The sequence below is a fragment of the Leptosomus discolor genome, chromosome 6, assembly GCF_034619465.1.
Source record: "Leptosomus discolor isolate bLepDis1 chromosome 6, bLepDis1.hap2, whole genome shotgun sequence".
Taxonomy (NCBI): Eukaryota; Metazoa; Chordata; class Aves; order Leptosomiformes; family Leptosomidae; genus Leptosomus; species Leptosomus discolor.
Genome location: NC_141396.1, coordinates 5,900,653 through 5,911,376, shown reverse-complemented (window position 1 = coordinate 5,911,376; position 10,724 = coordinate 5,900,653). Strand labels below are relative to the sequence as shown.

The window sequence follows — 10,724 nt, the reverse complement described above, 5'->3', positions numbered from 1 at the left end:
GTATGTATGTTTACTCAAATACCTGATGCTATTCATGGGCAGACAGTTTATAAGACAGAGGAAAAAGCATTATTCCTGAAAGAACTGCTTTGTAATATAGGATCTACGATGAGGTTAAAAGGAAGCATTTCTGGATGTGTTCCATCACTTGATGTTCAGGAAACCATTTTGTATGACACAAAGGATTAGGAAAAATAAGCTGCATGACATTTATTTTGTAATTTTAACATTAATATCTGTAGAAACATTTTATAGTCAGTACAAAAGTTAACAGATTTTAATACTTCTTTTACCCAATTTAAAAAAACCAAAACAAAACACCACCACATAAAACAGTGTAATTTGCATTCATATTGCATGGCCACATCAGTGTGAGAGTTCTGAAAGTAAAAACACAAGACTTCTGTAAAAAGATACGAAAAACAGTGATATTTTAGCAGAGGCCAGTGCTATACCTACTGTTATGGAATGGATCAGAAGGAAATACTGGAGTCAGCATGAATTAATCCCTTAAAAAGATGCTGATATTCCTATGGCAAATTGTCATTATAAACAACTTCTCTTTTTTTAACTTAAGTTACAATAGAGGGATAGTCTGAAAGGCAAAAGATCCAGGCCAAAAGATCTGGAACCTATTATCCAACTCAGGGAAGAAAACTGTAGTTAATTTGATGCATCTGCAACCCAGGGTAGAAGCTCAGCTCCTTTTAGAGCGGTATGTTCTGCTATGGTTATAGACAAATTCATGTCTTTCCTTACTTTAGGAACCCTCTTGAAAATTTTCTTCCTTTTTCTTTTTTTTTTTTTGGGGTGTGTGTGGAATGATTCTGCTTTTTGGACATGGGAAATGTTGCTAAAGAGTTAAATTGTTAAAGTGACAGGTATTGAGAATAAAAGACTTTCTTGTCAAAGGATTTGGTTTAGATAAGCATAATCATCTGACACTGCAGTTTTTAAACACAAATAAAATCAAAAGTTTAATTCCCCAAAATTAGTTATATACTGTAAATATTTCTTTTTTTAAAGATCTGAAAACTAGTAAAGTCTGAGCAATATATCTACTAGTTCTCTGTGCTGCCTGCATAGAAATGCCATTTAAATTACAAAAACACAACAACCCTATAAACGATTAACTGTTTTGTACATTACCAATTAGTTAATAAATTAATGATATACCATTTTCCCTGAAAGCAAAGTATTTTCCACCTTTGGATGGTGAAAATTAAGAAATTCTGTGTAAGAACAGCATTTAGCAAATAGCTGTTAAAAAAGAGACTAATTTGCTAGGTGGATTGGGACATCCATTTTTAAATCAATACAAAAAATAATTCATTGTAAATATATATAATATATATTTATACATATTTTGAATATATTTACATACATCCAGCACCTATATACTGCATTTGTGCTCTGTAAGTGTGTGCCAACATATATTTTCTCCAAATATTACAAAATAAACAAGAAAGGCAGACCCAGAGTTTGCCTCAAGTCCAACTGGTCCATTGTACAAACAAAGTCTGTCGCAGCTTACAGGAAGCCAGCAAATTGATAGCAATGAGTATCTAGACACAGCTCATAAACATTCTTCTTTGTTGGGAATATTTAAAAGTTGCAAATTATGAGATTCTTTATGTAGGTTCTGACTGCTTTCCTCCAAGTTTTCTTCTTTTTTTTTTTTTTTCCTTTTTTTTTTCTCCCCCCTCCGTATTTCATATGTACAAGCAGAAACGTTAAGGTCCTGGAGAAAAGATTTTGTTTTGTATATGGTAGGTAGCTTGATGTTCTTGTTTCTTTATTCCTCTGTATGATTTCCTTTCATGTTTTAACACTTCCATTCATGTGTTGGTACTTGGGAAGACAAGGTTCATAAGGCATTGGATCGGGAGAAAAAACAGAGTCATCACCTGAAGAACACGAACTCCTCGTGTCAGGGTAACTAGGTGAATATTGTTCGAGAGGTCCACTGAGGTCCAGATACTCCTACAACAAAAGAAATAAACTGCATTTTTAGACAGTGAGTAAAACTGCCAGTAACGTGTTACCACTGCTCTGATTTGGCTTGATCAGGCAGTGGGTGAAAGAATGGTTTAAAAGTGACGCTCATTTCTGTAACGCAATTGCATTCAAAACTGCCTGCTGCTTAAATATCTCATAAAACAAGGAGCTTGAGTAGAGAAAGAAAAACCAAACCAATAACACAGTACTTTTCTGAAGTCCAACCTCGCCAGTATTAGCCGCGTCACTGGAAATAAACATGCCAACCACATCAAAAGAGGACTTTTCACTCACAATGATAAAAATGAAATTTCATCCTAAATAGAACCATTTTTCTTTAGCACATGGTAATGATTTGGAAAGGCAAGGCTACTTCCAACTTTATACTCCTTTGGTCAGTTTGAATATCTGTTTTATATTCTGTGATATTAAATTTGTTTTTAAACATGCAGTGGCATATAAGAAAAAAAGAACTGAAAGGAAAACAAAATCAAATTCACTAAATTTCGGGTTTTTACACTACATATTCGTTTGTGTGTGTGTGTGCGTGCCAGAGTAGCCATGACCAAAGCAGTCATTAAAAAAGGAAATAATATCTGCTGAATCCAAGTTTTGGGTTAAGGCTCTTTTGCTAGAAACAACAGTTTTGGCAGGAGAATAAAGTTATTTTTTCCCCTTGAAATGTTCCTTCTCTTTCAACTTCTAAAGGCAGCTGCATTCATTTAAATGCAATCTCTTCATTTGCTAAACCACAAGTTCTGATCGTACTGATGAGACAAGTCTTCCACCTCAGTCAGTATTTTATGCTGCTGTGCTTAGGTTTGGGGTAATTTAGTTCTTGGTTAACATATTTTAAGTCAGAAATGCAATCATTACCATATTATAGTTAAAAAATGGTCACCATTGCAAAAGAGGTGGGGAACGTAAATTTTAAGATACTGACAAATAGAGTAGCCAGCAAGAGAAAGCAGTTTGGATCTATGATTACTGCCTGTCTTGCCATCTGGGCTTCTAGAAGATCCATGAGGACAATCTTGACACGTACTGATGTACTAGCAATCCAGTCCTACGTGACCAGAAACAATCAAGCACTTTCTAGACAGATAAAAGAAGAAAGTATTCCAGTCTGTGAAGAAGGGGCTTTCTCATGGCTCGTCCTATCAAAAGGCTTGATGTAATTCCATTATGAACTCGCTATTGACAGTAGGATCCTCATCCCCTCTCCAGCCTTCCTATCCGATGGCAAGGGCCAGAGGCACATAAAGTGGCATAAAAAGTTTCCAATATCAGGGTGGTTCCTGGTGCTGATATAACACCGCAGCCACGAGGCTGACTCTTGGCGACTTCTGCTTGTGTGGATCAGGGAAACACAGCACGTAACTCTGGGAAACATGAGGAACAGGGTCTTTGGGGGAGGGGGGAAAAACAACAAAAAAAAACCCACTCCAAAACACCAACAAAAAACCCAACACGTGATTATTCGGCACGGAGAAGAGCAAGACATTACCATTTAAGCAGAAATAATTACTTGCACAGATGCAGAAGAAGGTATTATTGCTGCCCTAGCAATTTTTTGAGTTGTTGGGTAGACCAGGCTGACCCTGTATCAACAGGGCCATTCTGGGGGGAAAGTGCCGCTGCGGAGAGGATAAGAGAAGTATTGTCACACTGATGCACAAAGGACCCCCACTTTGGGAAGACTGTGCAGGTTACAGAACATTGTAAGTCTCGAAAGCATAAGCAATGGAGGAAAATGGGACACACTGGTGCTCTCAGAAGACACCGAGTGAGAACGTGACGAGCTTTCAGGAACATAAAAAGCGCTGCAAAGACAAGTGAAATAATTTGCTTTCTATGTCCAGGGTAAATAGGACAAAAGCAGTATCTTACGTTGAAACATTAGAGATTAGGGAAAACTTTCAAGAAGTAAGGCTAATGAAACAAAGCAAGAGACTGTCAAGGGGTGATGCGGAAACACAGCAGTGGAGATGTTTAAGGACAAGTTACATAAACATCTGTCAGGAATGACAAACGTATAGTGGATCCTGCCGTAGGCCGATCAGACGGACTGGATGTGTTCCTGAGCTCTTTCCAGCCTTTTTTCCTAGGATTCTCGTCTAAAGTAATTTACATAACCCTAAAGGCCTTTTCAGGTTACCTTTGAGATCATTCCAGGGCCATGAGCAGTACAGAATTGGGAAGGCAAGATGGTTAAACACACACAAAAAAGAAAGCAATATCCTTTCCCAGGCTTAGAATTGCAGCCCAGAACCTCCCTCTTGAATTTGCAAATGCGTATCCAGTCCAAGCCACCCAGCACTCGGCGGTGGCAGCCAGCCCACCTCCAACCGGTCTTGTGAAATCCTATATAAATTAGGCAGGAAAAGATGCAGTCAGGGCTAGACGAGGGGAAAAATGGTAACGGTGCGCAGAGCCGCGTTACCGACTCCGCAGGGAGCGCGCGTTCCTGCCTCATCTCTGAGCCACCCCTGAAGGTGACACTTCACAGAGTACACCTTACAAAACAGAATCCAGATCAATTTATAGCTGCTGCTGAAGCCAAGATCTTTTCCAGCCAGCTCTATTGGGCAAATGATGATCATAAAAAATGTCCTCTCTCTACTCAGCTTCCCCGTCACCTCTGTTGCACACAGCCTTTCCAAATGCTGCTTAATAATCCACGTTTTATTTCCCCAACAATATCAAAAGATTAGAAAGTAATGTTGAAGACCAATATAAAGCGATCCAAACCTTTTTTCCTACTTCCCCCCTGCCCCCCGTTATGAAGAAGTGCTGTAATCATAGCAAATCTGAAAAAAATTATTTTGAAATGGTCAAAACAAGTTGTTACAACTTTCCTCTGTGAGGTTTTTGTTCTTTCTCCCCCCTCCCATTATACATATAATTTCTCAGAAATGACAGGAATTTGCAAAATATTTCTGGGACACCAAGCACTTTCTTTCAAAAGAAGTTTCCACCGAAAGAATCAACATTTCCACCACTTGTGATCTTCCTCAAAGGTGCATGTGATTTAGTGATAAGGGAACCAATTCCTGTGTGAACACCCTAATCAGTGCATTCCTTGCTGAAACTAATAATATCTCAGACCTCTGAAAGAATGCTCTTCAAATAAAACCCTTTTGCATTCATATATCCCAACCTGAAGCAGTGTTAGGGAGGACCTTTGGATAATTGGATGGCTGTTCACACGTTCCCCGTGGGTCCTTGTTCCCTCCACAGAGAGCTATTTCAGTGAACCTAATTCACGCTCAGAGATGTAATCTGAAATCTACCATTGACAATTTCTCCTCTTCTGACCTAGATATCATGGCTGGGAATCAAACTGAGTCGATAAATGAAAAACATCATGAACTCAACGTCCCTCCTTCACATGAAATTCATGCCGAAACATAAACATTGCCTCTCGGTCTGCCACGTGTAGTCCCTCAATACTGCTAAGCTAAAAACATCAAAAGATGCAATGAGGAATAAACAAAAACAATTCAAAGATGTGTTTCTGTTTAGTTACATAAGTCGAGGCATAATGGCAAGAAACGGAGGGTTTCATAGGATACATAGTTTAGCTGCGTGTAACCTCAGAGGGCAACGACAAACAGAACAAGAAGAGAACTTGAGCAGGATTTCATAATTGAATAAATTCCATCTGGCTCCTGAACCGTTTGTCCTGATCGGCAGCTTATGGAGGGAAACAATTTACCTACCTCATTAGTTGTGAGAGTGAGAATCCGATCCAAGTCTTCTACCAACTGTTTAAAAGTCGGTCTCTGTGAAGGCACAGCATGCCAGCAATCTCTCATCATCATATAGCTGTAAGAAATCCACATTTTCTTGGCTTAATTAAAATCACGCGTCCTTCTTGTAAACCTTTTCATACGCAGTCAATGTTCTTCATCGCAAGGAAAGCAGCAGGCACCCACAGCCCTACACACGGACCACTCCCAAATCTGTGCAATACTCCCCTTCCCTCAAAGGTACATTTCTACTCCTGTATCTCTCTTGCCCAACGTCTAAATTATCTTTTTGTGGACCCATTTCTGAAACCTTCTGTCCCAGGAATTTCAATTAATTAATTTCAATGTATTAAATTACACGTAACTATTTTTGCATGTTAGGGATTGCAGTCTTTGTGAAGCGAAGAAATTAAAATGGGGGGGAAAAAAATGAAAAATAGCTAAGAGCTATACTGAAATATCAGAAAGGGAACACACTCTCCTCTCATCACCAGGAGATAACGCGGTGTTAACGCAGAAGTTCCCAGATGTGTTTTCTTGTGTACAAAACCAGCCTGATGTACCTTCCGTATGATTAGTGGTACACGCGCCATTTAGGAATTTTCATGTTAAGGAGATTAAAACAAAACAAGTGTGGGTGTAAAAACACTGATGAACACGGGCTTGTAGATGATCTCGTCTTTTTTTCGGTGGGATCACAGCAGGGTGTGTAAAGAAGTACCCTCCGTCAAACATTTCCTGAAGACCTTTTCATACCTTGTCTTTACATACCTACACACACACACATATCTACAATTTTACAGTCAAGCAATTCTGAAAATGTTTCATTCTGCCAGGGGCAGCATTAACCGTGTGAATTCACTACAGTTTGTGCCCTTCAGCCCTGGTACAGCGAATAAGGGTCCTTACAGTTCATTGGTGCAGTTGGCAGGTTTATCCATTCGGTGCCCTTCTTTAAGCAGCTTAAAAAGTTCCTCCACTGGGATTCCTGGGTAAGGCGATCCCCCTAACGTGAAGATCTCCCACATTAACACACCAAATGACCAACTACAAATCAAAGAGAAAACTGCATTAACAGATCCGCCTTACTGCCGGATGAAGTGTCTGCAGCAGATGCAACGACTGCCAGTCCCTCTTAGGAGACGCCTAAATCAGCATCGGCCCAACTCCCACCGCCCTGAGCAGGACATCAACCTGTGAAGTGCAGCAGGTGCGTGGGCAGCGACGGGGACTGACCCGAGCACGGTTCTCAAACACACTCTTTGCCTTTGTCGGGTGCGCTCCGAGCACCCGAGTTTCCAGGGCTACTGCAAAGAACCGCATCTTCACAGCTTAATTATTTACAGAACGCTCATAGCTGAGCTGGACTGCAATTCCGTGGCAGGGTATTTTGGAAAAAGCAGACTGTTCAAAACAAAAACATTTCACATCATTCTGCTCTTCTATTTTATTTTATTTTTTTGGGTTAGGAAACGGAGGAGGATCATTTTAAGTCCGTTTTCCTGCCTGCTTCCCACCTCCTCCAGGGCCTGCCTCATCACGCCTTGCTGGCAACCCAGGGGGCTTCGGCCGGCGGCTTTGCCAGGTGAGCAGCAGCACCGAGCTTGCACTGGCTCCTGAGCTTCTCCGCAGCGCTCGCAGCTTCGCAGCAGTGTATTTTAGTAAACTGTTTGCGCAAACTTACAATAATATTATCTTTAGCCGTCTTCAAAGCCACCATGGGGCCAAGAGTCTCCAAGTTCCAGCACTGAAATCCTCGTGCTCCCTGGCTGCCAAGGAGCTCAGGTGGACTTTCAGTTCTGAACAAGTGAAGTCGTTTACCTCACATTCACTTAAATATTTTGCCAAGATGTTATTTTAAAACAAAAGTTTAATCCAACCTTAACCTGTGTATATAGTTTCCTTTGTAAATAATGTAAAGATTGCAGGAAAAGCCTCAGTAAACACTTTTCTTAAGCAGAGAGTAGCCCGGGAAGGGCACCCAGGTCAAAGAAAGAGGAGATCCCTCTTACTTTCTCCACCCTGCCCTTTTTCTTCTTATCCCTGCTCTGACATGCATAACCTTTTACACCTGTGCTGGGAAGCATCCAGCCCTTTACAGTTAACAGCTCCTCTTGGAGAAATAAAAAAAAACATAAGATCTTCATCTGCATCGCATAAAAAATGCACGTCTACTTCAAGCATAGTGCACGCGAGTGCTGTAGACGGGTCTAGGAAACTGTAATAGGAAGCAGAATAAATCCTGAGCGGTTGCATCAGCCAGCGACTCTGTGCACACATTAAAAGATTTTGAAGTGTCAGAGTCGAATGATTTCCTACTACATGTGAAGTACTGCTGGGAAGCAACAACACTTCAAAAAACCAGAGACAACTTTTCCAGTATACCCAGCCTATGTTTTATTATACCTAATCTTAGCACAAATTTTTGTAAGTAGTTTTCAGGAACTTTCTTTTCTTTCTTTCTTTTCTCTCTTTCTTTTTTTTTTTTTTCTAAACCTGAAGGAAGTCCAGACTATGTCAAAAGCCAGGCAAATTAGATAGACTCTTTGTAGCTGCACATCCGTAAATAAGTTCAAGGGGGGAAACTTCCGCACTGACAGAAGGAGGTTAGCATTTTCCACCTTTCATGTGCTTTGAAGCTGGGCAGATTAGTAACAGAGCACTGGTTAGCAGTCTACCATAAAATCCTCACTTTCTAAGGGCAAGTCCTGCTCCATCTATTAATATGTGAAACAGAATGAAAACGCTTAAAGGTAAAGAACAACAGGAAAACACATTTAAAATATCCCAGTCTTTAAAAAATGCAAACCGAAACAACCCTCCTTCCCACCCCCCAAACCCCCATGCAAATAAGGCCACTTACACATCACTTTGGTGTGTGTAAACTCTGTCAAACAGAGCTTCTGGAGCCATCCACTTTACTGGAAGCCGTCCCTGCAAGTTTGGAGGGGAAGGGAAGAAAAATTAAAATGGTAGCAATTTACAGGATGATTTCAATGCCAATTTTTTAAAAAAGATTACTCAATTCTCCGAGAACAGCCTGCTAATTAATGAAACCAGTACATAATTTGCCTTTAAAATTTTCTGGGAAAAAATAGCAAAAAGGGCCAAGAGTAGGGAGACCATTAAGAAACATAAATTTTCAAGATAAACATTGAAGATAAAATTAAAATCATTGAGGGCTTCCAAAAAGTTCTCAGGAGAATGATAGGATAAGCAGATCAAAATTAAGAAAGATCATTCTACTATGGCTCTTTAAAGACAAAAAAATCCCAATCAATATTGCTCCGAAAAATAGGCCTCCTGCAAAAATAGGTTTGCTGCTAAACCCAAGAATTTTGTTTTACTGTTCCACCTTTTGCATAACAGTCACAACTGCTATTGCTTTGCACACAGTCTGCTCTGCTCAGAGCCCAGGAATCACACTAAATTTGGTATGAAGAAGGTTCAATTCCCTCCAGTCCTGACGTACCCATATCCGTTTACCCTCTCTTTTGGAAGCAGGCAGATATTACCATTAAAATGCCATTAATCACTTAGTACCTTTTTTTCCATAGATGAGCCAATTCACATGATTGTTAATAATATTTACATAAAATTAAAGTCTGCAGAACTGAATGAGTTCTGTGAAGATCCCATCAAAACCCAAATGTTGTTCAACAGGATCTTAAGAGATCTCCCGAGAAGGAGGTGTGGGACGCTCAAACCAGGCATCAATAACTACATCCCAAACGTTTTATCGTCTTGATTTGGTACAGGTTAAACACCAAAACGGTGACAGAGTGGGGAGTAAAAACCAATTTTCTCAACCTCTAGCCTCACTTTGCTTCTATGGCCACAAGTTGTACATAACAAGGTAAGTACAGGCAAAAGGCACAAAGCTATACGTGCCATTACCACACAGAAACAGGATTTTTATTACGGTTATTGCTAGCACTGTTCGTGTAGTGCTTTTAAAGATCTTCGGCTTGGTACAAAATGAGCTTGAATCAACAGGAATATTTCCACTTATTTCAAGTGACTGGAGTCAGGGACACACAAAAAACAATTCTTGTATTTTCACATTTCCAACAAATCATACAATTTGCAGCCTCTTTGGTTATCTTTTAATTATCTGTCATTGTAAGAGGGGACAGAAATGCTTATGTCCTTGACTCCTGTTTTCTGTCTGCGATGAGAAGTGAGGCTGCTGTACGAGAAGCCCATTAAGTTTATAACCATAGTTTTGAAGTGAAAGAAACACTTGTTTTCAGAGATAAGAAAACCATCCACTTACATTAGTAGTCTTTTTATAATAATCTATATTGTTGATGTCTCTGGCTAAACCAAAGTCTGCTATTTTCATGACATTATTTTCAGTTACCAAAACATTTCTTGCAGCCAAGTCTCGATGGATACACTGGAAAGAGAACAACAAACAAAAAAAAAAAGGCCCACTGAAATAAACGGCTGTAAAAGTGAAATTACTTCTACACCATAACTGAGTCTTCTTTACAGATTTTAACCTAAATCACAAGGTGCAAAAGCCGTGCATTTTCTACAGGCCTGGGGAAATATGACTGTCTTAATTACTGCAATCCATCCCTCAGCTGGTGTTTCCAAGAAGCCTCTTCAAAAAGCCTAGTTTATTTAAGACTTATATTTTGCTAAGGCTGGATGCTTGGGTGGTGACCCAAGCTGTGCCAGGCTGTTTGTGATTCACTCTCCATTACACGTGCCCAGGTACAGGTATTGCAGCACTGTCATTACAAATACTGTGAATGAGCATTTTATTAAGTTGCTTCTCTTAAATTATATCATTTCACCAGGGCTAAAACCTGACAGTCTGAATCAGTGCAACCATTTTTAACATAAAAGACCTTAGTATGAGATATATCCACAGTATATAATTCTGAACTAGATGTCTAGGGTGTGTGTATTTACTTCAACCCTGAGACTATAACAATTTAATTAAAAAAACCCCAACAAACCACC

The 10,724-nt window shown here is 39.8% G+C and overlaps 1 protein-coding gene across 1 annotated transcript in view; it reads right to left on the bottom strand.

The window, feature by feature from the left end:
* Positions 1–1,818: 1,818 nt before the first annotated feature.
* FGFR2 (fibroblast growth factor receptor 2) overlaps positions 1,819–10,724 on the bottom strand; it is an 82,877-nt gene continuing 73,971 nt past the window's right edge. Inside the window, 5 exon segments of the mRNA XM_086466719.1 lie at positions 1,819–1,983; positions 5,721–5,826; positions 6,660–6,797; positions 8,614–8,684; positions 10,027–10,149. Coding sequence (XP_086322845.1) covers positions 1,819–1,983; positions 5,721–5,826; positions 6,660–6,797; positions 8,614–8,684; positions 10,027–10,149 — 603 coding nt within the window.